The sequence below is a fragment of the Mustela nivalis genome, assembly GCF_964662115.1.
Source record: "Mustela nivalis genome assembly, chromosome: 14".
In the NCBI taxonomy this organism is placed as follows: Eukaryota; Metazoa; Chordata; class Mammalia; order Carnivora; family Mustelidae; genus Mustela; species Mustela nivalis.
The window spans coordinates 71117062-71144857 of record NC_139033.1 but is presented as its reverse complement, the minus strand read 5'-3'; the positions used below and the strand labels follow the sequence as shown (position 1 = coordinate 71144857).

At 37.6% G+C, this 27796-nt stretch overlaps 1 protein-coding gene across 29 annotated transcripts in view; it reads left to right on the top strand.

Moving 5' to 3' along the window:
- The window catches only part of MYOM1 (myomesin 1), a 165374-nt gene that overhangs the window by 18285 nt on the left and 119293 nt on the right, over positions 1–27796 (top strand). For 17 of the 29 annotated variants that reach the window (XM_082698952.1, XM_082698946.1, XM_082698951.1 and 14 more), the window contains one exon: positions 11964–12289. In XM_082698952.1, coding sequence (XP_082555078.1) covers positions 11991–12289 — 299 coding nt within the window. In that variant the 5' untranslated portion in view covers positions 11964–11990. Of the gene's footprint in view, positions 1–1632; positions 1800–7586; positions 7902–8005; positions 8165–11963; positions 12290–27796 lie in introns of those variants that run through there. The other 12 variants (XM_082698947.1, XM_082698959.1, XM_082698941.1 and 9 more) reach the window with 5 other exon arrangements.

Here is a 27796-nt window from a genome sequence, read left to right as displayed (position 1 = left end):
GCTTGAGTGCAGTTTAGAAACTCCTTAGCTATTCTAATGTGCAGCAAGGAAGGAGAACCATTCTTCCAGTCCCACACATTAGGGAAACGGTGAAAAAAACAGAGCCAGGGAGGTTAAAAAGGACCCTGAAAGGAGCACACATAGATGTAATAAAAGAGCTAGGTTGAAAATGGAGATGTTTGTTTCTAATTCCTAACCTTCTAGTCTTTTTTCTTTTTTTCTTTTTTATATTTTGTTTATTTAAGAGAGAGAGAGAGAGAGAGAGAGAGCATGAGCAGTGGGGCCAGGGCAGAGGGAGAGGGACAAGCAGACTCCCCACTGAGTGGGGAGGCCAGTGCAGGGCTCAGTCTTAGGACTTGGAGTGTGAGCCAAAGGCGGACACTTAACCAATTGAGCCACCAAGCACCCCTGACTTCTGGTCTTGATGAATAACTGGAAATGCCCATGTGTCCAATATTTAGAGACTAGGTAACAAATTATTATGCAAAAGTACAGTGCATTCATTAATTGTTATTGGCTATCTGTGGACAAGGTAGAACATAGTATGTACACACTGATGAGAACCAGGTGTGATAGTGGTGTATCTATTGCTATCCTCACCAAGAGAGTCCCAGCTGAACTGTTGAGTTCTTCCTTGGGAGGAGAGAAGCATGGTTCTCCCTTCATGCTCTACCTCCTGCCCAAGGTGGCCAAGTTCCCTGAGTGCCCATCTCTGTTATGGGGAGTGGGGTTATTGATGTCCAGTACTGATGAACTGTGGGCTGTCCATACTGAACAACAGGGAATCAGAAGTTATGTTTTAAAATTGTGACATATACATAACACAAAATTTACCATCTTAACCATTTTTAAGTCACACAGTTCAGTGGCATTAAGTATATTAATATTGTTGTACAGTCATCACCATCATCCATCTCCAGAATTTTTCATCTTCCTCAGTTGAAACTTTCTGTCCATTAAGCAGTAGCTCCCCATTTCCCCCACTCCACTGCCCCAGCCTCTGGCAACTACCATTCTACTTTCTGCCTCTATGAATATGACCTAAACACCTTCTATAAATAGAATCACACATGTGTCCTTGGGTTTGTTTTGTTTTCTTTTCTTTTGAGAGAGAGAGAGAGAGAGCACATGTGTGTGCATGTGCATGAGAGGAGAAGGCAGAGAGAGAAAGAGAATCTCAAGTAGGCTTCACGCCCAGTGAGGAGCCTGACACAGGGCTCCATCTCATGACCCTGAGATTGTGACTTGAGCCGAAACCAGGAGTCAGACATTTAACCAACTGAGCCACCCAGGTGCCTTCAACACGTGTTCTTTGTGATTGGCTTATTTCGCTGAGCTTAATGCCTTCAAAGATAAGTGTCAATTTTTAAGGATATATATTCTTTGTCTTTCTCTCTACTCCTTTTTTCTTTCTTCCAAAGGTCACTTTCCTTCTGGGTTGAGGTCTCCGCATCCCTCCTATTGGTCCTTGCTTTCCTGCACAAGTGGCTACTATGCCTTTTGCCTCATCTTTTCTAGGCTCCATATTATCTAGTGAGCAGAACTTGGAAAAGCTTGCTCAGTCAGCTTGTACCTGAAATTTGCTAAGTCTGAAGGTTTGTTTTGTTTTTGTATCTTTGTTTCTGTTTTCAGTGTGGACTCGGGAAGAAAGGCGAGGGGACTCTCAGAATATGAAAGAGAGAAGGAAACAAAGAACATAACCAAATTAGTACTTGAAGATACATGCCTGCCTCAGTTGTAAAACTAATTAAGAAGAATTGAAGAAGTTACAGAATTGTATCACAAGTGGATTGTTTTAGGTATGAGCAAGTATTGCATACTGGTTAAATGTGTGAACTCTGGATTTGGGTTATCTGAATTTGAATCTTCACTCTTTTTCCTCAGTTTTATTGAGATATAATTGACATACAGCAATGTAGAAGTTTAAAGTATACGAAAAGTCCATTAGAAGGTGCCTGGGTGGCTCAGTAGGTTAAGCATCTACCTTCAGCTGAGATTATGATCCCGGGGTTCTGGGGTCTAGTCCTGCATGGGGCTCTCTGCTCAGTGGGGAGCCTGCTTCTCCCTCTCCCTCTGCTGCTGCTTTCTCTCTGTCAAATAAATAAAATCTTTTTTAAAAAGTTCATTGGAGGGGCGCCTGGGTGGCTCAGTGGGTTAAGGCCTCTGCATTCAGCTCAGGTTGTGATCCCAGGGTCCTGGGATTGAGCCCCACATTAGGCTCTCTGCTTAGTGGGAAGCCTGCTTCCTCCTCTCTTCCTATTTGTGATCTCTCTCTCTGTCAAATAAATAAATAAAATCTTTTAAAAAAATAAAAAGTTCATTGGCATGAACTGGGTATTTGAAGTATAGTGGCTTTTCATTGGCTGAGTTATGACAATTTCGAATTGACTGGGCTGTTGCAGGGCGAAGAGAAAAACCTTCCTTCCTCCTGATGAAATAGTAAAGTAGAAGCTAAGTAGTATGGCTTGCAGGGTGCATCTCTTCTGGGGGATCTGCAATTGACCTCAGCTGGAATGGCATGAGAACTCTCCCCCCAACCCCTGTGGCCTTCTGACTCCATTCTAAATGAGGTTTCCTTTTATTAATTTTTCTGTGTTTATTCACATTGTTGTGCAAATATCACCACTATCGATCTTCAGAATTTTTGCATCTTCCCGTATTGAAATTCTACCCATTGAATATTAACTCCTTATTCCCTCTCCCCCCAGCCCCTGGTAACCACCATTCTACTTTCTGTCCCTGTAAATTTGACTACGCTGGGTACCTCATGCAGTATTTGTCCTTTTGTGTCTGATTTCACTTACCATAACATTTTTAAGGCTCACCCATGATGTAGCATGTATCAGGACTTCATTCCTTTTTAATACTGAATAATACCCCATTGTATATGTTCACAGTTCTTGACACTAATTATAAAAAAAAAAAAGAAAAGAAAAAACCCACACTATTTGGGAGTTACTATTGACATTGGCTGAGTATCACTCTAGACATCTATTTGTGAGTGGACAGACAGAAAACTAGGTGGATATAAATAATGTTAGAAAATGGGCTTTGGCGGGGGGGTGCCTGGGTGCCTCAGTCAGTTAAGCAACCAACCTGTGATTTCAGCTTGGGTCATGATCTCATGCATTGTGAGACTGAGCATGCATCAGGCTCTGTGTTCGGCAGGGAGTCTGCTTGAGATTCTCTCCCTCTGCCCCCTACCCATTCTCTTTCTCTCTCTCAAATAAATAATTCTTAAAAAAAAAAAAAAAGGAAGAAGGAAAGAAAGAAAGAAAAGAAAGAAAGGCCAAGGAAGAAAGAAAAAAAGAAAATAAATGGGCTTTGGGGTCTTGCTTTCTAATACTAATCTAAAGTTCCCTTGACTGGACGATAGGCACAGGTAGGCTTCTGGGCTTAGAGACTTAGCCACTCCTAGAACCCAATCACCAGCTCCTAAGCAATTCCCCTGCCCTCAGCCAATCAATGGTTAGTTGGCCACCATAACTCTGCTGCTTTTATGTGCTTCCACCTCTAAGTAGTTCTTTAGTCCTGAGGATTTTTTCTGTACCACATTTCCTACTTTTCTTTATTTGACAATTATTTATTCATGCCTGTCTTGTGCCAAGAGCTATGCTAGGTACTGGGAGTACTTAGACAAAAGATTCCTCTCCTGCCCTCCAGTAATTCACAGTACAAGAGACAGAAAAGCAAACACAAGCATTAAATATAGTTTTATAGACTTCCTATCCTAGTGGAATTAAGAAAGTCTTCCAGAAGAGATGGCCTTAGGATAAGAAGGCTTAAAGGAGTGAGAATTAAGGAAGTGAAGTAATGTACATGTGCTGGACAGGGACAGGGAGAGCAGAGAAAACAGCAGGTATGAGGGAACTGGAGGAGATACCTGGAGTTTATGGAGGCACAAGCAATTACCTGTTTTTGGAATTTCACAAGGCAAGAAGGGAAGTGGCAGGGAGTAGAGCTGGAGAACCGTGGAGGGTAAAGTAGCAAATATTACCTTATGTCATGATGCCATGATTATTTTTAAGTAACCACCCACCTTTGTCTACCCAACTGCACAGTGTCTACTTTAGGGTCACTCCTGGACCCTGAGGCATGGCATAGTGCCTGACATAGTAGGTTTTCAGTACATGCTCTTTTTCCATATATTGGTGCATGTTTTGTAATTGTTAACTACTACCAGCAGCTTTAAAAAAAAATCTCTTGATTTCAGTTGGAATTTAGTTTTTGCTTCATTTGCATTACATTTCTAAAGAAGATTTCTTTGTTTATTCTCTCATACATAGACTAGTGATTTGCTACTATTTCCTCTACTATAAAAGGAAAATTACTAAGTGGCTAATATAATTTATATATTTGTTTTGTTTTGGCTTTTAGGATAAACTACTGTTCGTGAAACTCAGCACTTCACATTTGTAAAAATGTTAATACTCTATTTATTTGTTTTAAATTAAAACAGGTTTTTTTTTTTTTTTTTTTTTAGTAATGTCTACATCCAATGTAGTTCTCAAACTTACAACCCTAAGATCAAGAATCTCATGCTCTCTGCCTGAGCCAGCCAGGCACCCCCAAGAATATTAATACTGTTAAAGTTAATTTGAAGAGAGAATGTATCTACTTTATTTTTAAAAAATATTTTATTTCTTTATTTTAGAGAGAGAGAGAGAGAGAGTGCATAAGCAATGAGAGAAGAAGGAAAAGGAGAGAATCTCAAGCAGACTCCATACTGAGTGTGGAGCCTGGTGTAGGGCTCGATCTTGTGACCTTGAGATCATGATCTGAGCTGAAACCAAGAGTTGGATGCTTAACTGACTGAGCCATCCAGGCGCCCCTGTATCTACTTGAAAATTACTTAAAAAAAAGATATGATTCTGAAAGCAAGTATTTAATTTCCAGATTTTACAGTTAAATGCTTTTTTGCTTATTTATTTGTTTTTAGGTTTTTTAAAATTATGTTATGTTAGTCACAATACTGTACATCATTAGTGTTCCAAAATTCATTGTTTATGTATAAGGTGATGGGTATTAAGGAGGGCACACATTGCATGGAGCACTGGCTGTTAAACATTATGCGTTAAATGCTTTTTAAAACTATTTTCTGTTAGATGGTTTCCTGGGAAATTTGAAATTAATAGTTGGTTAGCATTCCATTAAGTTTTGAGCATAATCACACATCTGTAAGGGCATTCTGATTAAATTAGAGTGATTGACACAATGATTGTTCATCTATAAGGGAATCATGATTGAATCACAATAATTGATTTTTATGAATCCAGCTAAATTTTTCTTTTTTAATTTTAGTTTAATTATGCAGTATACCACCGTAGGTGTGTGATCTGCAGAGCTGTATTTTAGATAACCATGTTGTTAAAAAAGGCTGAATCCAGATCATGCTATTGCAGAAAGATCACTTAATTTACTAAGCTGGGTCTAGCTTATGCTTTTTTGTCAAATCTTATTACATATTTGTTTGAAATAAACTGTTTGACTTTCACTGGGACCCTGAGTGTCAGTGAATAAATGATACTATTTTAGTTTTTCCACAAGTGTGTGTGCACTTCTCTAATGTTGTATTCTTAACACAGATCAAAAGTTCAGTAAATATTTTATTGATCTAATAATTATCTTTTAAACAGGAAGCAAAACTGAAATTCTTTAGTAACAGTTCTTACTTCTAATGGACATTGGCACATAATCTCTCTATATACACATACAGACACACACTTAAATTGTTGAAAGGCAATATAGTATGATATATAGGGGACTATGTCCTGAGTTGAACAAAACTGAGTTTAAATCCTCTGTCACATTTAAATCTTCTGTCACATACAGTTGTGTGATATTAAGAATATCAGCCTCTCTAAGTCTCGACTTCATAATCCATAAAATGTTTTTATGTGTAGTTGTTCAAATAAGGTATTATAAAACAGTATTAATTTCTGAAATATAGCAAGTAGTTATTAAATATTAGCTGGTATTATGATTTATATCACTTATTTTTGTTTTCTTTTCTTCTCTCCTGCTTTGAGAAGATTTGAAACAACTTACCATGTCCTGTATAGAAACAGCTCAGTGGGAACCATTACAATGCGTGGTAGATAAAACTCATAAGCACTACCATTCTATATTAGATGTTTAGAGAACAAGTGGATGCTTGGGGAACATGAAGCTTTGAAAACTCTCAAATGGATTCCAAATAGCTAAAACGTCCATATCCACACTCATAGAAGGTATATGTAGGTGAAGAAATGCCAAGTTGAATATTACCAGGAAACAGCATCAAACTAAGTGGAGTATATTCTTTTGCACAGTTTGCATAGCTCAGAAGCTGCTGTTTGTTATGAATGGAGACTTCAGTTGTGCTTAAAGGCCATTTCAAAATATCTAGGTTCTTTGTAAATGAAGTGTCACCAAAAAAAGTGCATGGGATTCAGTGTTCAAATATGGACTGAATGAATTGCACTTGTCATTTACTAGCTGTGTGATCTTTGGCAAATGACTTTGCCTTTTGAAGCCTTGATTTCTTTGGCTGTTTAATGACGCTAATAATACCTGGCTTGCAGGGCACCATGAGAATTGAGTGAGGTAAGTAAAAGGTATGTATAAAGTACATATAAAGGTGTGTATGAAGTGCTCATCACAGTGTCTCCATGTTAACTGTAGTTATCAAGTAGACTGTAGTTAACTGTAGTTATAAAGTAGACTGTGATATTGGGTGTGTTCAGTATTTTGACAGATACAAGTGATCTGTATTCAGTTGAGGTAATATTGCTGGAATATCATGTCAGAACATAAGCAACCAGCTCAATATGTATAAACTGAACAATGAGTTTTCAAATTATTTCTGTAATAATAGTTGATGTTCACAGAGTATTATGGGGCAGTCACTGGGTTAAGTGCATTATTGCATTTAATCTCTACAGCATTCCCATACTTTGGATATTATTTTGTGGAGAAGGAAAATGAAGTGTAAGAAGGAGAAATAAATTGCTTGAGATTCCATGGCCAGGAATCTAGCTCTGGTCGGTCTCCAAAATGTAGGCTCTGACTACCAGGTTATACCACCTGTTAATTTGTTACATAGTCTGAAAAGCAAAGAAAGAGAATCTCCTGTTAGACATACTGATCCTACTCTGAACTTAGGAAAGATAAAATGTGTTGCTTCTCAAGGGCTTTAATTAATGAGGAAAGGGATTCAAATACTCAAGCTACAAACTATGACTTTGAAAACTTTCCTGATAATAGAGAAACAGTGACTGTATTGTCAGACCAAAATCACCACCATGTGTAACCCATTTTTTAGCTTGTTTTCTTTTAGTTAGCCTCAAGTTCTTTTTTCACCTTGTGTCTTTTAAATGTACTGTACATGTGTTACGAATAGCACACCCAGAGCCATATCTTGGCATTAAAATTCCATGAAGTCCATTTTGGGAGTCAGATTACTACACCTATTTTTAGTTCTCAACCACAAATTACTTTTTCCATTACACTTGTAAATAGTGATAAAGAGATTGAAACTAGCTCCTACAGCCAAATAAAAATCCTACATTCGGTTTAATCAGGGCAGACCCATTGACTGGCATTAATGTAATTACATTACTGAGGCAGGCAGCTACCTGTGAGTGCCTCTTTCTTTCTCTCGTTAGGACTCCCCTCCCCATTTGCTGCTATATTTGTCCGCCTCCTTGGCCATAAAAGGCTGGCTATGTGGCTCTGACATTCTACTGCCTGACCACATGCATTATTTTTGAACTGGTCCCCCGGGTCCTGCCTTTAGCCCTGCCTCTTCACTTTTTTTTTTGGGGGGGGGGGTTATTCAAACGCTGTGGGTTTTTCATTCTCCTATCCAGCTCCACAGCCACATCAGAGCATTTCCACCACCGCCACTCCTTTGAGCAGGGGTAAGTGTGACACTGAGGTAGAAGAATGCACTTGATATTTGATGTGCTTAACAGCATTGCATGCGTGTGGTTCTATCTTGTGAGTTTAGTGGTTTTCTCAGAAACAGGTCAGAAGAGCAGAGAAATAGTGAAGGGGAGCCCCTGGGAAGGAAGACAAAAGCAGCAGGGTGCCAGTTTTCGCTGGCACAGCTCTCCTCTCACATCCACACTGTTCTTTTTAAGTTAAGCTACTATTCCTGGAACCATAAGGGGATCATGGAACTGTAAGTGTGAGTCCAAGTACTCTTTCCAAGTTATAGTTCAGTTGTTTGGCTGAAATCTGGAATGGATGAGGTGGCAGGATATAATGTGTTTTCTATCTTCCATATGCCTACAATAGTCTCTGATTATAAATCAGACCAAAAGGAGGTAAATTAACTCTGAAGTCCCGAGTTTCTAATTCAGTGATTTTGTTCTGGCAATGCCATGTGGATAGTGTGAGAGTGGATTATGATATTTCTAACTTGGAAATAGTTAAATAATATTTCAATGGCAACATAGAGACCCACAGAATGACCTAAAGTTAACATTTTCTGTGAATGACTTTAGTCAGCTTTTGACCTCTAATGCCTATACAAAAGTATCATATCAGGATTACAATCATGGAATTTGTATTTCTTCCAAAATTCCCAAATTGTGTTCAGAAAGGAAATGCGGGTCTTAAAGGAACAGAAGACAACCAAATCATCTTTCTTCCCAACATACTCTAACTGTCATGTGTTGGGGATAATCTTCACTTACTTGATGAAGAATGAAGAAGGTAGCTGTACCTTCATTCCAGAGGTCAGAGTGGTGACAACCATCTCTGATGGCTTAAAGCCAGGCCCTTGTAATACGTTATGGATGTGTCTGCAATATGAAGTACTATGAAAAATAAATATTTTGGAGAGAATATAGAAATAGAGTAGGAAGTAGCATTGGGGCAAGATATTCAAACATTTTATTTTGTGAAAATGACAGCATTTCAAGTCATGTTAGCATATATGAACTTAGTTTATAACATAATGCATAGGAAGGTCATTCATGATTTATTTGGATGTCCTTTAAATAATATTTGCCATGTTATGATGTACTATGTATCATTAAAGAAACTTACCTATTATCTTTATAGCTGCTTAGCATACTTCTGTATTAGTATAATATAATCCTTTTGTTTTATCAAAATTTATCTAATAATTATTCATTACATATGGTAATTATTTCTGTATGTTTTAGAACAGAAGAAGCAATCTATTTAAGGGTTGAAGCAAAGTTGCTTGCTAGTAGCTATTTTTTTCCTCTTGGGAAATGCCATGTAGACTGATATCTTCCATGAGCCCCAAGATAAATATTTCTGGAGTGCAGTTTGCTGGATTTTCTTTTCTAGGGAATACATACTGGCTTTTAAAAGAGTTTAAATAAAAAGTAGATTTAAACTTGACAAAAAAACATGACAAGTTTAAAAGGAGTCATTCCTTATTTAAAATAATCAAAAAAGAGATTTGGAAAAACTGATTATCCCACAGACAATTTTGCTTATAAAATTTAATATTTAAATTTTAAAATGTAATTTATGTTTATTTACTTGAATGTTTAAATGTAATTTAAATGTTAACAAGAACATTTCAGAACACCCACAGAAGCATTAAAAATTGGGGGAGGGGCTTTCATAAAACTATTACTGCATCCAGGTAAGTTAGCAATGTGGCTGATGGACTTCTGTCTGTGGATACAGTATTCAAGAAGCTCATACAGTGTGAAGCCTCGCCTTCCTGTGCTAAGCAAACTTACCTTGGTTGTCAATTAACTATTAGCTCAAGTTCACAATACAAATGGCTACAGTATGACTGACTTTTGTACTTCTTCATGTAAGAAGCCTAGAAGTCTTCATATTCTTTAAGGGAGCAAATAGTTTGTTTTGATGCTATACACTTTTGAAGTGTTTGTGAGATTTGAGAGAGTTCATTATAGGATAATATTTGGCTCTTGAACAACATGGGTTTGAAATGCATGGGTCCGTTTACACACTATTTTCTTTTTATAAATATAGTACAGTACTGTGAGTATATTTTCTTTTTGATTTATTAATATTTTATTTTCTCACCGTATGGGCCCACTTATATGCAATTAAAAAAATAAATATAGTGCAGTACAGTAAACATATTTTCTTTTTGATTTATTAATATTTTCTTTTCTCTAGCATACCTTGTAATAATACAGTATAAAGTACATGTAAGGTGCAAAATATGTGTTAATCCACTGTCTATTTTATTAGGAAGGCTTCTATTCAACAGTTGGCAGTTGGTAGTGAAATTTGGGTGGAAATCAAAGGTTACTTGTGGATTTTTTACTGTGAGGGTTGGGGTGGGGTTGGCACCTCTAGTCCCTACATTGTTTAAGGGTCAACCATATAAGCAGACTCCAGCGTTCAGTCCTATGGCTTCTCATCTGTTTTTTGGCTTTATGTACCATTTATATATTTGTGACTGTTGAATGTATATGTCCATCCTGGACCTTTACCCTGAGCTCCAAAGTCCTGAATCCAACTTACCATCCCACTTGGATGTCTAGCAGGTATCTCAATTACAGAATATTTCAAACCCATCTCCCATTCTTTCATCCCTAACTCTGCTTTTTACACTCCTGCCCATCTCAGTTAATAGCAACTTCAATCTTCCAGTTACTCAGGAGAAAATCCTCAGGACCATCTCTCACCCCTCTTTGTTTCATGGACACAAACCCGCAACCCTGAGATCAGGAGTTGCAAACTCCAACAACTGAGCCAACCAGGTGCCCCCATAACAGCCTTCTTTCTAATTGGTCTCCTGGCTTTCATTCTTTCCCCTCAATAGTCTATCCTTCATACATAAGGAAGAGTAAGTCTCAGCTTGGAACCTTCTGATGGTTTTTCAGCCCTTTCACAGTGAAAGACAAAAAATCACTACAGTTGCTCATCAGACCCTATACCATTCCCTCACCCCTAACATCTCCTATACATCCACCCTGCACCCTGCTCACTCCTTACAGCTTCACTGCCTAATTGAACTTCACTACCTAGAGTACAACATGCATGCACACACCCTAGTGTCTGCAATGGTCTTCCATCACGGGCACTCTTCCGATATTATTATGCTCAGATGTCACTTTTTTTTCCCCCAGACGTCACTTTGATGCTCAGAAGCCATCCCTGATGAGGCAGTTTAAAATTGCATCCCCCGTCCCTTTTCTGATTTATTTTTCTCTGTTGCATTTAGCCCATTCTGTTGTATCTTACCTTTTACATATTTTCTCTATTGACCATCACCTGCAATAGAATAAAAAGTTCTATCTAAGGTTATCAGAGCAGGGATTTTGTTTGTTTCATTCATTTCTGTATTTCTTTTTCTTTTTTTTTTTTTTAATTTTAAAGATTTTATTTATTTATTTGACAGAGATCACAAGTAGGCAGAGAGGCAGGCAGAGAGAGAGAAGAGGAAGCAGACTCCCTGCTGAGCAGAGAGCCCCATTCGGGGCTTGATCCCAGGACTCTGGGATCATGACCTGAGCCAAAGGCAGAGGCTTTAACCCACTGAGTCACCCAGGTGCCCCTCATTTCTGTATTTCTTGTGCTGGAATGGTACCAGGCTCATAGTCGGTGCTCATAATTATTTCTTGAATGAAAACCACGTTGGCTGTACACAGACTCTCCATCATTACATATTTTCCCAGATGAAGTCCCTATCAGGATGAAATGCCAGAAAAATTGAAATACACATTATGAAAGGTCTGAGGAAAAACACAATAGCTAGGCTAGGGAAACTTTGTAAAGACCTCCTAGATATCAAAACAAAATCCAAAAAACCAAACCCACACAAGAAGGTGGCTCAGTGGTGGTAGGGGGCTTATGTGGGCTATGAAGTAGAAAGTTTGTTAAGTAACCAGTTAAGCTAACCTTCACATCCTTTCCATTTGCTCTTTGGAAAAGATTAGAGTATCTATTTTTACATATTGATTTAGATACCTTGTTTCTTAGTAGTTCACTCAAAAGTTGCTGCTTTCTTGTAGGTCACCTGATTCCCTCCAGGGCACACCATGTCTCTGCCCTTTTATCAGAGGCTCCACCAGCACTATGACAGCAGCTACCGTAACAGGGACCTTCGCAGCACCATGAGCCAGTACCAGGAGGAGAAGAAAAGTTCTGCCATCTACACCCATGGCTCGACGGCCTACAGCACCCGCTCCTCTGCTGCGCACCGCCAGGAATCCGAGGCCTTCAGCCAGGCGTCCACTGCCTCCTACCTGCAGCACGCCTCCCGGGCCGCTGAATCCACCCATGCATTCGCAGCCAGTCGGAAGACAGCCTCAGCCTACGATTATGGCTATTCCCATGGGTATGTCAAAAGCAGTTAGCAGTTAGCTTTGAGCAGTTAGCAGTTAGCTCAAAGCCACACTCCGAAAAGCCCTCCTACACCATGTTTTCTTTTCTTTTTGGTCAGGTGGCCCTACATTTAAATCAGGTGTGGAGTGGAGGACCTGAGTAGCTCAGTTGTTAAGCACCTGACTCTTGGTCAAGCAGTCTCCTTGTCCCTCTTCCTCTGCTTCTCCCCTCGCTCCCTCTCTCTTATTCTCTCTCTCAAATAAATAAATAAAATCTTAAGAAAAATAAGTCAGATATGGAGTGAGGCCATGTATTTAGGAGACCTGGGACTTATGTGTACCTGTTTCACTTTACCTTTTGAGTTTCACAGAGAGCTTCATAATCACACTGGCATGTCTGGCTTTCATTGCCAAGTGTGATAGTGCTAGAAGCAGGGAAGTTTTGCCACAGATTGATTTCAACATTCAGTAGCAGCAGAGCCAGAAAATATCATTTCAACGCTCACAGCAGGTTTCCTGGCCCTCAGAATGTTTCTACTTAGATGGGAAGCCAGTATAGAATTTAAAATTCACAGGTCACAGGCACCCAAACTACAGCAGAGATGCATTCTCCTTTTTCGGTATCTGAGAGCCAATATTAGAATTCCGAGCCACTGTTCAGGCAGGCAGCAGATATTTCCTTTTTTTCTTTCTTTTTTAATAAAGATTTTATTTATTTATTTGACAGACGGAGATCACAAGTAGGCAGAGAGGCAGGCAGAGAGAGAGGGGGAAGCAGGCTCCCCGTTGAGCAGACAGCCCGATGCGGGGCTCAATCCCAGGACCCCGGGACCATGACCATAGCTGAAGGCAGAGGCTTTAACCCACTGAGCCACCCAGGCGCCCTAGCAGATATTTTCTTTAGCTAGAGCATTTTACACAACCATGCCCCATCTCAGTCAGCCTAAGAATACCAGGAACACTCCTGTATTCTGATAAAAGTAGATGTATTAACCTATTGCAGTGAGGGAGACAACACAGCAGAGGAAAAGAGAGAGTTACTATATTAGGAGTTTACATGCACGTCTGGTATGCAAAGCAAACCCAGGGTCCTGTTTCTATTGGAAACAGTGAAATTGAGATAAATGAGGACTGTTCTATCCAGAAGCCTTTAATGTGGACCTCAACCCCTGGGTTGGGAACTGAGGCGGCTGCTTTGTGTCAACAGCAACTGGAGTCATCCAGGCAATGTCTCATTCTTGCTGATAAAATTTCAAACAGCAAACTTACTGATCATCTTTGATATTAGAGAAGAAAGTTTCTCAGTGAGTCTGTAGTCTCTTTTTTTTTTTTTAATTTTTTATTTTTTATAAACATATATTTTTATCCCCAGGGGTACAGGTCTGTGAATCACCAGGTTTATACACTTCACAGCACTCACCAAAGCACATACCCTCCCCAATGTCCATAATCCCACCCTCTTCTCCCAAATCCCCTCCCCCCAGCAACCCTCAGTTTGTTTTGTGAGATTAAGAGTCACTTATGGTTTGTCTCTGTAGTCTCTTAAAGAAGGTTATCACAACCCTTTTTAGCGGCAGCGTCCCTGGGAGAAACGTTTCCTATGAACTTTGCCATTGACTTCTCTGTCTGTTGTTCCAGCCTGATGAATGCTGGGCAGATGCTTACTTTCTCAGCCCAAGCCAGTTTTTATTTTCTTGGTATCCATAATGAAATGTTTCATGGCGATTAAAAAACACTTGCAAGATTCACGTGATTTTATTAAAAATCTATCTATAGTCTGCAGAAGGAATTGCTGAACTTGAAAATGTAAACATTTCTGGGATATACAATAAATAACCACCTGCTGCCTCCATTCCACCTTTCCAAAGCATCTGGCATAGATTGCATTTTCTTAGTTATCAACATAACATAATTTTAAGTCTTACAAAACTTAAGCCCACAAAATATCTGTTAGGACAACTAGAAAAGGGTTTCTTTCTGGAAGTTAAAGAAGTTATTGAGGGAATAGTGCAGTGGTTTGTATGAATAGAAATGAGGGTAGTTTCTGAAGGCAGAAATTCCTGAATCCGTGTTGGGTTTAAGCAGCACCTGATCTATGGCTGTGGTTTCTTGGGTACTGACAGGGACCTCCTGGGAGCTTGTGCTCTGTTTAACAGAACCAGGGTCTGCTGGGGTTTGCCTGGAATGTCTGATGGCCACATTATGAAATTCCATTTAAAATGGAACAGGATCATTTTGCAATCTCGCTTTCATGGGATATTCACCAGGACTTGGTCTTGGCTGTAAATATGGAAATATTGTCAGTAGGGTGAATTAATTTCTTTTAGCCCTTGCTTTAAATGAACTGCCTTCCAAAGGAAAGTTGGGAGGAATTAACACCATGTGTATGTGACAGCATCATTTTGTTCTGAAGAATGTTCCATAGAACATTAAGAACCCTGTTTAGGAAAGCAGCTGTCTTTTAATAGAGGAGGATTACATTTTAAATATCCATGTTCATGAACTGTCTGTGCTGAGTCTATAGAAGATGTTAATGTAACTGCTTGTGTACTTCCTTCATTTCACCAGGGCTAAAGAATCTATAGCATTTTATGCATTTGTATTTTAAAGAGGTTTTTACTTCTTCAACTCTATTGCTAAATTTTATGTTAATTTAATTTAATTATTTTTAAAAAGATTTTATTTGTTTATTTGACACAGAAAGAGATAGTGAGAGAGGGAATATAAGCAGGGAGAGCAGAAGAGGGAGAAGCAGGCCTCCCATGAGCAGAGAGCCTGATGCGGGACTCGATCCTACGATACTGTGATCATGACCTGAGCCAAAGGCAGACGCTTAATGACTAAGCCACCCAGGTGCCCCAAATTATTTTAATTTTAAGCAAAATCTTTTAACCACATGTGTAATACTCTTATTTATTTATAATGGGATATATTATATTAAACATTAGTAATTAAACCTTCGAGCAATTTTATATTTTGTTCAGAAAACATTTACTCTGTGTTATCTTTCGAAGACTTAGCCATTTCAGCTTTAAAAAGCCTCAAATAGTAAGGTTTTTACAGGAAATGGAACTGTAATCATTTTTCTACACTCAGCTTCCCATCATGTTCTTTCCTTCAATGTCTATATTTATGCTGGTTGGTAAGTTGGTAGCTATTCATTAATGGCTTAATGTTTGAGGAACTCAAACTTCTTGGTAGAAACATGTTGACCAGAAATGTTGACCTAGAAACAAGAGAGGGAAGAAAATGCCAATATTTTTTCGTTTGTGTAATGCAATGTAAAGGAAAAGAAAGTCAATCTAATCCTGGGGTTATTTTAGTTTTTCTTTTTTTAGACCTAGAGCTAACAGGTGCCGATAATATTCTTTGAACATTTCAAAATCTTCAGAATTCCTTTAGGTTGTGTTTTTGCTCTCTCAAAATGGAATATCATTTGCCTGCTAAATAAAACATCTCTTTGGATTATGAAAAGTGTTGATTAAAACCCCTAGGTTTAGAAATGCAATTCTATGCAATGTATGAAAACACTAGGCTTGATCTATTTTTAGCCTCTGCTTTGTAGTTAGATGTCCAGTAGTAAAGTGGAAACTATGGAGATTTATATGTGCTCAGGGCTTGGCTGACCTCAGTAGGTCTTAAGAACAATGGCCTGTTCAGTGTCAATGTGGTTGTAAGCACAGATCAGTTACCAATTGAATTCTGAGCCAAGGGTTATAAAATAAATCCTGGAAGGCTTATTCTAAATGCCTTTATTCTTAGTCACAGTGAGGAAAAAAAACTCCTAAATTAAAGTAGTTCAGGAAGACAAAATGATACAAGATTATTGTTTTATGCTAGTAATCCATAAATACTATCAGAGATTAAAGGAGAAATGGCACTCATAACTGAGTCTATAGAAGATGTTAATGTAACTGCTTGTGTACTTCCTTCATTTCACCAGGGCTAAAGAATCTATAGCATTTTATGCATTTGTATTTTAAAGAGATTTTTACTTCTTCAATGATTCTTAAGTTCTATCAATGAATGGAGGATCTTAGGTGATCTGAAATTATGTGCAAAATTAGGCACAGTTGAGAATTTGTTTTTGCTGTGAAAGATGGTAGCTTTCACTAGATTCTCAGAGAACCCCATGACTCAACAAAAGTCAGAACCACTGTGCTGGAAAGTCAACATACAAACATCAGACAACCCCATGTGTGGCCTGACTTAATGCCAATATTATATGAAATTAGGGTGAAATGAGGCAGATATTTACAGGGGGTATGGTATTATGAGAATTAGGGTTCCTTCCTTTGTTTTGAGTAAGCTGGATCATACATTAGGTGGAAATAATAAGTGAAATATTTTGTTATACTTGATAGAAATGAATAACTTTCAAAAAGCAGAGACAACACAGCATAGTTCTTGGATGATGGAGGGATTTAGAGTTGTTCCTCAACACTTCATAGAAATGGTAGATATTTAATTGCTTGGTTCTAAAGAGATTGACATTCAGCCCATATGATGCAGCTTAGCAAGCACCCTCTATACCACTGTATCCTTACAATAACCCTGAGAGTTTGAAATTATGTCCCCATTTTTTAAAATGAGAAAATTAGAGACCAAATTGAGAAATAAGAAAATGAAAATTAAATTATGCCCCCAAATTAAAAATGAGAAAATAGAGACCAAATAAAGCAAATTGATTAAATAACTTTTCTCTCTGATTTGAATCCCTACCCTCTCCCAAGGCCCCCATCCTTTACATGGGTACCCAGTGACAGTTATAATCATCTAACTCTCCATGACCTCCTGGCCACCAGATTTTTCTTGAAGCATCAATATATAGCTTTTCATTATATTTCCTTTTATTTGCCCTCTTTCTGGAGAAGCTATTGAGCACCAAAATAACTAAGATTCAGAGTAGGGAACAGGTGATCTTAGGAGCATTCATGAATGCCAAACCTGGAACCTCACAGACTGTTTCACTTGTCACTTAGAATGAGACACAGTGACTTGCCAGGGACTATAGAAGTCACCGGTGTGGAGAAAACTGAGACATGAGTGACTTGCCTGGGGCATTCTGCCCAACATTACTTTGTGTTCTCATCTATGCTCATATCACATTGATCAACTGCCCTCAGTTGTTACTGAGATAATTAAACTATTGTTATATTGTTTTGAGACTATTGTTATAGTTTGCAAAGAACATGCTAATGCTCAAAACAATTCCAATTCAGACAGAAAATAACAGTGCTAAAGATAGAGACCACTAAACACAGAAACACTCATCTCTTATTGGTGGGTCGGATTATAGCAGAGACTGAGGGGGACCTAAAAACTTGCTCCGTTTCCCACCCTAGTGTGGTTTCAAAAGACGTTACCAAAGAAATCTACTGCCTGTGGACATTTTTGTATCTTGACCTCAGCTGTTGGCATCAGAATAGAATCCACTTTCTGTGTATTCATTTCCAGATGTTATAATGCAAAGTGGATAGTCTTTGGGGTCAAATAGGTCTGTGCTTCTTTGCAGTTAGGCTGGTGACTTCTGAAGCTAGTTAACTTCGCAGTTTCTTCATCTGTGAAGTGGGGAAAGAGTTCATCCCTCATGTTGCAAAGTCTAAAAGAAATAATGACATAAGGTACTTAGTGTAATAGCTGGCACATGGGGAACAGTCATGGAAGTTTAGGTATTGTTCATTCATTCAACAAATATTTACTGAGTGCCTCTTGTGTGCTAAGCACTGCATTAGGTGCTTGGGATAAACTGCTGAACAAAACTGACAAAGGTTCCTGCCCTCATGGAGCATATATGCTAGCATGGAGAGGCAGGTCATAAACAATAAACAGAATGAAAAAGACATTGAATTTTATATCATGCTAGAAGGTAATAGATGTTATGGAAGCAATAAAAAATAGAATAGGCTAAGAGGGATCAGGTATGTGGGGCACGGGTGTAAGTCAAAATTTTAAATAGGGTAGTCAGGCCCCTTCAAGAAGGTGATCTCTGAGCAAAGACATGAAATAGCAGAGGGAGTTATCTGGGGGAAAGTTGCACCAGGCATCAGGAATAGCCAATGCAAGGCCTTTCAGCAAGGAGCAGGATTGAGGCCACTGAGGGAAGGGAGGAGTGAGGGAAAGAGCAGGTGAAGATGACAGAAAGGGCTAGGACAACCATATAGGTACAGCATGGACCAGTGTAAGAATTTTTTATTCTGAATTAGAAGGAACAAGTTGTGACAAAGTTTTGGGCAGAGGAATGACACGAGCTGACTTAAGTTGTCACAGGGTCAGTGTGGCTGCTGTGTGGAGCAAAGACTGGCACACAAGCAGAAGCAGGTTTCCCAGGTAGGAGGCTAATGCTGTAGTCCAGGCAGGAGCAGTTGGGCAGTCAGAACAGATATGGTAGTCTGTTAGTTAATGCTGAATTCTGAATTCCACCAGATTTTTTTCCATAGGGCTTTTCAGCTCCCGTAGCCACATAGGTTTGAAGCTGGGAAAAGATCCATGTAGATATTCTGTATACAGTGAATTTTCTGAGATTCTCTTTAGGAAATATGAAGATGGTAAAACCATATGCTTATTCTCCATTCCCCAAGATCCAACAAAGTAGCTTGTCCCATTGTTAGTGTTTTTTATGGTACTGAAGAAGAAAAGCACCTGAAATAACCATAATTTTATGGGGATTTGAGTCCACCTGTAGAATCAAGTAGCTGAATGTGAATTACAAAAAATTACTGAACCATAGACTGTTGTGGGGAATGAAGCTTGCTTAGAAAGCTACTGATACATCCAGGTTGTGTATTCTTATCTTTCCTCCTCTGGAAAGAGTCTTATGGCCTCTTTTCTAAATAAAAGTTTAACTATTATGTATAAGGAAAAAGCACCATGGTTTCTGGGTTACAAAAATCAGTAGGTCAGAGGAAAATCCAGTGAAAGCAGAAAAGCCAGTTTCTTTTCTCCCCCAAGAAATAGAAATACTTCCGCCCCCCCCCCCAAGTTTATTGCCAGTTGCTTCTTGAAAAGGCAGTTATGCTCTGAGTCCCAAAGACATATCCTGAAGTCCAAGGAGAGTAGCCCTCACCATGTGTCAGTCTCCTGTCCTTACTCTCACTGCTTTAAACATGTGGCCTGGATGGATAGAGAGAACTAGAAGTATCACCCCTGATAATACCAGCTTTATATCAACAGCAGTTTGTAGATCCATGGAAGTGAAATGGGTGAAGCGGGAAGAGATCAAAAGGTTCATCTAACTCAAGCCCTTCCTTTCACAGATACTTACATTGAGGCCAGGAAAGATGTGGTTCATTCTCTGCTATCAATGCTTTATTTCCCAAAATATTATTTGATGGGCTCTTTTACAAGTTAAATTCAAGTTTAGGTGATACAAGATACTTCCAGAATGGCATTCCTCTTCCCCAGACAGGTGAACCATCCTGTAGGAAGGAAGGCATGTAAAGTGGGAACAGAAGGAGTCAGCCAAAGGTAGAAGAAGGGCAAAGTGGTACCTCCCAGGCTCTGATATGAAATATTAGCTCTGTTCCTGGCTGGTTGGGCAGTGAGGTGTAACTGAGCTTCCCCACCAGTCTGTGAACTCTGGAAGCCCACAGGAACCGTTGCAACAGGTTTGACCTTTTCCATAGCAGCCTTTCTAGATGAAGCAAGAGAAAGCAGTAACGTTGCAAATGAGGAAGGTAACTTCCATGCCACCCCAGGGACCATCCTCAAAGAGGAGTGGGGTGTGGGTTTCTTGGCTGTCTTGTAAATAAGTTAGTAAGGCTAACCTTAAAAAGTCGCAGATAATTTTTAGTTTTCAGATTTAGACTTTATAAGGCATCTCCCGATACTGTCTTCAAGCATCTTGCATAATACAGAATTAAGGAAGTAAAGAGTAAACACTTTCACTCCTGCTTAAAAATTGCTAAAATAGTCAGAAATGGATAAAACCTGAAGGGTATATGTAGATAAGAACCATAAAATATTTCAGTCTCTCAGTGTTTTACTCCTGCGCCTTTTCTAGAACACATGATTGGCCTACATTCATGTTGAGAAGTGGTTGAGACCCCCATGGTACTTGCTTTTAGATCATGGCTATGCATTAGCTGTGGAAAGTTACCAAAAGGAAGATAATATGTTACTTATCATTGGAAATTTAAATAGTGGAAAAATAAAGCAATATATAGAAAAAATGTGGTTATATTCCTATTTAAGTAACTAAACATTTTTTAAAAACTAAAAAGAAGATATTTCTATGGATGAGAGTGAAATGGAGAGGGGGGAAAAGGATAAGTGTAAGACAAATATTGCGAAAACAAAGAAAACCCCAAGGATGGTTGTTTATTATGACACTACTTGTCAGTAAATTTCGAGAGTGATATTGATCAAACTAAGTTCATGTTTATATCTTATAAGAAGCTTTTTCTGCAAAGTATATTAGCAAAAAAGAAAGGACTCAAAGCCTCCTACTTATCTGCTAACTTTGATGTTATCCTGAAACCTCCACAAGTGTTGAGATTGGGAAACAAGAGAATTGAAAGGTCAGTAGAAAGTGTTGAGCCTGACATGATACCCATATCAAAGGAGGATCACAGAATGAAGTTGCTCTAAATCAGAAGTAGATACAAAACAACCTTTTCGTAAAACCCCAAAGAAAGTATTGTCTTTCAAGTTTTGCAAGAGGGAAAAATGTGGCTGATGGAAAAGTAGAAATGAAAAAAGAGCTGGCAAACTTCAACTGCTTCTTCCTGACCCTCCAGGGGGTCCTGAAGATGAAAGAGATGGAACTTCAGATGCAAGAAACCCCCAGGAGTGGCTGACTAGATGAGCAAAGACAGCCAAGAAGGATGGTTTTCTAGAAGCTGACCCATAGTTCACTAAAACCACTGCCTCTTCCTTTCTTCTGGTAAACAGCTGAGCACTTTGTTTATATGCAACGGCATTAGGTTGTAAATATATATGAAGATGTAGTTTTAAAGGGAAACTGTTTTAATAATAAAAAAATGAGTCCAGCTCTTTTGTGACCATGCAGTAAAGCCGAATGACAACACATATCTACGTCAGCAATAAAAATTGACTTTTTATTTTTAAGTTTTTGTACCTACCACTGTGTTATCCTAGGATGATCTACCCATCTTTAAATGTCCAGCTTTTCCACAAAGGAGTTTTTGATAACCCCAGACAGAAATCGTCTTTCAAGCCTGTGGACTCAACTTTTTTTTTGCACTAGTCTTTCTGCTTCTTTGCCTGCCTTCCTCTGTCCTTCTGTGCTTTCTTCCTTGATTGACATTGTACAACACGTCACGCCTGGTAGCTTTTATTCCCCTACTAAATTGTAAAGCCTAAATTGTAAAGCTCTCAGAAAGCAAGGGTCTTTAATATATCATCATATCTCTGTCCAGCCTTAGTCAGACATAGTATTTTGCAGACAGCACAATGAGAATAAATCTGTTTCTAAACTCTGTTGAATAAATCAAATGGTTAAAGAAAGTTAAAAAATAAACTTGTGAAAATTTCAGTGCTACTCTAACATATAACACAGACCAAAAGGCTATTTTTGAGTTAACCTTTCTCCTGTACCTTCTAAGATATCGGCTGGATTGTATGCTAAGTTGATGTTTTACTTTATGAGAAACTATTCAACTGCTTTTTCCAAAGTGACTTTACTGTTTTACATTCCCATAGCAATGTATGAAGATTTCAGTTTATCCACATTTGTTATTTTCTGTCTTATTTATTATAGCCATTTTTGTGGGTATGTAGTGAGTACTTTTTAAAAAAATATTTTATTTATTTATTTGCCAGACAAAGATCACAAGTAGGCAGAGGGGCAGGCAGAGAGAGAGAGAGGTTGAAGCAGGCTCCCTGCTGAGCAGAGGACCCTATGTGGGGCTTGATCCCAGGACTCTGGGATCATGACCTGAGCTGAAGGCAGAGGCTTTAACCCACTGAGGCACCCAGGTGCCCCTGTAGTGGGGTTTTAAATTGCACTTAATAACTAATGATATTGACCACCTTTTTATATGCTCATCAGCCATTTGTATATCTTCTTTGGTGAAATGCCTGTTCAAATCTTTTGCTTATCTTTTAGTTGGATTTTTTCTGCTTATTGTTGAGTTATCAGAATTATTTAAATATTTTATATACAAGTCCTTGTTTAGATATATATTTGCAAAATTTTTTTTCATCCTTTTCATTCTCTTAACAGTATCTTTCAAGGATCTGAGCTGAAGGTAGATGTTTAACCAGTTGAGCCACCCAGGCACCCCTCTCTTTATCTTCTAAGAGTTTTAAAATATTAGCTTTTACATATAGAAATCTGATCCATTTTAAATTAGTTATATGTGTGATATTGAGTAAAGTTCTAAATTCATCCTTTCACGTATGGATGTACAGTTGTTTCAGCATCATTTGTTGAAAAGACTTTCTTTCCCTCTTTAATTCCTTAGCACCTTTATAAAAGATTAGTTGACCATAAATAGAAAGGTTTTTTTTCCCTCTCAGTTCTGTTCCACTGATCTATATGCCTGTCCTTACATCAGTATCACATGGGTTTAATTACTGTTGCTTAGAAAAAATTTTGGAAATTGGTGAATATAAGACTTCAAACTTAGTTCCTCTTTTACAAAAAATCTTTTGCCTATGTGTTCCTTCATATTTCTATATAAATTTTAAGGTCATCTTGACAGTTTCTACAAAGAAAAACATTTGCTGGGATTGTGTTAAGAATCATATTGAAACTATAGAACAACTTTGAAAAATGTGCCATCTTAATAATACTCTCAAGTCTTTCAGTCCATGAATATGGAATATTTATTTATTTAGACTTTTTTCACCATTACCATAATAATGTTTTATAATTTTCAAATACAAGTTTTATACCTCTTTGTCAAAGTTATTCCTAAATATTTTATATTTTTGGTACTATTATGAATGCAGTTGTCTTATTGGATTTTTGCATTGTTCATTGTTAGTACATAGAAATATAATTAATTTTTGTGTTTTGATTTTGTATCTTGCAACCTTGCTGAACTAATTTATTACTACTAGCATTTTTGTGTGTAATTGTATTTCTTAGGATTTTCTACATACAGGATTCTCTCAGCAACAACTAAAGATAGACTTCTTCCAGTTTTTGTTTTTGTTTTTGTTTTTAACTGCCTTGGTTGGAAACTTATACAATGTTGAATAGAAGTGCAAGAGCAAATATCATACCCTTATTCCCAATCTCAGGAAGAAAGCATCTATTTATTTTTTTTTTAGCTATTAAATCTGATACTAGCTATATATTTTTCATAGATGGCCTTTATTGCATTGAGGGATATGCCTGTTTTGTTGAGAGTTTTAACATGAAGGAATGCTGAATTTTGTCAAATACTGTGATCTATTGAGATGATAATGTGATTTTGTTCTTTATTCTATTAGTATGGTATACTATATGAATTGATTTTCAAATGGTAAATCAACCTTGCATTCCTGGGATAAACTCCACTTAGTTTTATATTATATATGTTGCTGGATTCAGTTTGCTAATATTGTGTGAAGGATTTCTGTATCTATGTTCATGAGGGATATTGGTCTGATGTTTTATTATAACATCTTTGTTTGGTTTTGATATCAGGTAATACTGGCCTTATAGAATAAGTTGGGAAGTGTTTCTCTGGAAGAAATTAAGGTGCAACTGGTATTATTTCTTCTTTTAATGTTTGCTGGAATTCATCAGTGAGGCCATTTAATTGTGCAAAGATTTTAAAGATTATTTATTTATTTATTTGACAGACAGAGACCACAAGTAGGCAGAGAGGCAGGCAGAGAGAGAAAGGAGGAAGCAGGCTCCCTGCGGAGCAGAGAGCCCGATGTGGGACTCGATCTCAGGACCCTGAGATCATGACCTGAGCCAAAGGCAGAGGCTTAACCCACTGAGCCACCCAGGTGCCCTAATTGTGTAAAGGTTTTAAATTACTAATTCAACTTTTCAATTTATTACTATTGGTCTGTACAGAATTTTAATTTCTTCTTAAGCTTGTTTTGGTCATTTGAATCTTTGTAGGAATTTTTCTATTTCATTTAAGTGATTGAATTTCTTGATAAAAATGCATCTACCATGTTTACTTGTGAGCCACTTAATTTCTGTAGGGTTGTATTGATGTTTCCTCTTCCATTCTTGACTTTGGTAATTGTGTCTTTTCTCTTTTTTCATTGTTAGCCTAGTGAAAGGTTTGTCAATTTTCTTGATCTTTCCAATGAACCAACCTTTGTTTCACTGATTTCATTTGCTGTTGTTCTTTTTTTTTTCTATTTCACTGATTTCTTCTATAATCTTTATTATATCTCCCTTCTCTTTGTTTCATGTTTAGTTTAATCTTTTTTCTAACTTCTTACAGTGCTCAAACTATTAATTTGAGAACTTTCTTCTTTTCTAAGATAGACACTTAAAGTTACAAATTTTCCTCTAGCCTCTGCTTTGCTGTATCCCATATATTTTGATATGTTGTGTTTTTTTGTTTTCATGTAGTTCATACCTTCTACTTCTACTATGATTTCTTTTCTCACCACCAGTGAGTTATTTAGAAGTATGTTGTTAGTCTCTTGATACTTGAGGATTTTCTAGATTCCTTTCTGCCTTAGATTCTTATTTAGTTCTTCTGCTGTCAGATAATAAATTTTATATAATTTAAATCCATTTAAATCGATTGAGATTGTTCTGTGAGATAGCGTATGAATTGTCCTGAAGAATGTGGAAAAGAATATGTACTTTGTTGCCATTGGCTAAAGTATTCTAGAAGTTCATTAGGTCAAGTTGATTGATAGTGTTATTTAAGACACCTACATCCTTGCTTAATTTTGTCAGTTCTGTCAGTTATTGAGACTAGATTATTTAAGTCTCCAGTCTTTTTTCTATTTTCTGTTTTTTCTTTCAATTATGTCACTTTTTGCTTCATGTATTTTAGGACTCTGTTTGTAGGTGCATATACATTTGTAATTGTCATACTTTTCTGAGGAATTGACCCTTTTATCATTATGAAATGTTTCTCTTTGCCCCTAGTAATATTTTGGTTTAAAGTGCATTTTTTTATATTAATATAGCCATTCTGGCTCCTTATGTTTGTCATTTGCACAGTATATCTTTTTTTTTTTTAAGATTTATTTATTTATTTGACAGAAATCACAAGTAGATGGAGAGGCAGGCAGAGAGAGAGAGAGAGGGAAGCAGGCTCCCTGCTGAGCAGAGAGCCTGATGTAGGACTCGATCCAGGACCCTGAGATCATGACCTGAGCCGAAGGCAGCGGCTTAACCCACTGAGCCACCTAGGCGCCCCTGCACAGTACATCTTTTTCATTCTTTTACATTAGCACATGTGTGTCTCTGAATTTTTTTAAAGCTATGATTTTTTAAAAGATTTTATTTATTTATTTGACACAAAGAGAGAGAGATCACAAGTAGACAGAGAGGCAGGCAGAGAGAGAGGGGGAAGCAGGCTCCCGGCTGAGCAGAAAGTCTGATGTGGGGTTTGATCTGAGGACCCTGAGATCATGACCTGAGCTGAAGGCAGAGGCTTAACCCACTGAGCCACCCAGGTGCCCCAAAGCTATGATTTTTAAGTAATCTCTGCGACCAAGGTTGGGCTTAAACTCATAATCCCAAAATCAAGAGTGACCTGCTTCACTAACTGAGCCAGCCAGGTACCCTTATGTGTCTTTGAATTTATGGTATGACTTTCCTAGCAGCATACATTTGGACTTTAAAAAATCCATTCTGACAATCTCTGCTGTTCCTTCTTTAATCCCTTCACATATAATAAAATTACCAAAATGGCTGGATTTACATTTGGTATTTTTGCGGGTTTTTGATATATCTCATATCCTTTGTTCATTTATTCCTCCTTTATTGCCGTTTGTGTAAAATAAGTATTTTTAGCGTACCATTTAATTTCTTTGTTTCTTACTTTATTTTTTGTGTTTTTTTCTTAAAGGAATTGCTTTAGAAATTACAATACACATATTAACTTACCCATTCTACTTCACATTTATGCTAATTTGTTACTGGTAGAAATAGAAACTTTATTTCAATACAGTTTCATTTCCCCCCTGTGTTTTATGCTATTATCATATATATTACAATTATATATATTATAAACCCAACTATGGACTGTGTTAACTATTGTTTTATGCAATCTTATATCTTTCAAGGAATCTAAAAGAATAGAAATATATTTATTTACCCAATCATTTACTTTGTGGTGCTCTTCACTTTTTTGTGTGGATTCGAATTTCTGTCTGGTGTCATTTCCTTTACACCTTAAGGGATTTGCTTTAGCATTTCTTGCAAGGCAGGTCTGCGAGCAATGAATTCTCTCAGTTTTTATTTGTCTGGGAGTATCTTTACCTCGCCTTCAGTTTTGAGTGATAGTTTTATTAGATACTGAGTTTTTTATTGAAGTATAGTTGACACACCATTCTACATTAGTTTCAGTTATACAACATAGTGATTCAACAAGTCTTTACGTTATGCTCTGCACACCACAAGTGTAGCTACCATTTGTTACCATATGACAGTGTTACAGTACTATTAATTGTATTCCCTATGCTATAAACATCATTTCCATAACTTATTCATTCCATAATGGGAAGCCTGTATCTTCCACTCCCCTTCACGCATTTTGCCCATCCTCCCACCCGCCTCGCCTCTGGCAACCATCAGATTGTTCTTTATGTTTATAGGTCTGTTTTTTGTTTTTGGTCATTTTGTTTTTTAGATTGCACATTAAGTGGAATCACATAGTATATGTTTTTGTCTGACTTATTTCACTTAGCATAATGCCTTCTTGTTGTACCCATGTTGTAAATGGCAAGATCTTATCCTTTTTTATCATTGAGTGATATTCCATTATATATATATGTATACACACAGACACATATATACATACAAAGGAATATATATATGTATGTATGTATGTGTGTGTGTGTGACATGTTTTTTATCTATTCACCTACCAATGGACACTTGGGTTGCTTTCATATCTTAGTTATTGTAAATAATACTGCAGTAAACATGGGGTGCATATTATCTTTTTGAATTAGTATTTTCATTTTATTTGGGTTAAATACCCAATAGTGGAATTACTAGAATCATATGATATTTCTATTTTAAAAAATTTTTATTTATTTTTAATTTTTTAATCTTTTATAAACATATTTTCTTCAGAGGTACAGGTCTGTGACTTATCAATCTTACACAATTCACAGCTCTCACCATAGTCCCTACCCTCACCAAAATGTCAATAACTCAGCCACCCAATCCCTCTGCCCACCTCCCAGTAACCCTCAGTTTGTTTATTGAGATTAAGAGTCTCTTATGGTTTGTCTCCCTCCCTATCCCATCTTATTTCATTTTTCCCTCCCTATCCCCTACAACCCCATGCCCTCCCTCTCAAATTCCTCACCAGAGAGATCATAGATCATTGTTTTTCTCTGATTGACCTATTTTGCTTAGCATAATACCCTCTAGTTCCATCTACGTCATTGCAAATGGCAAGATTTCAT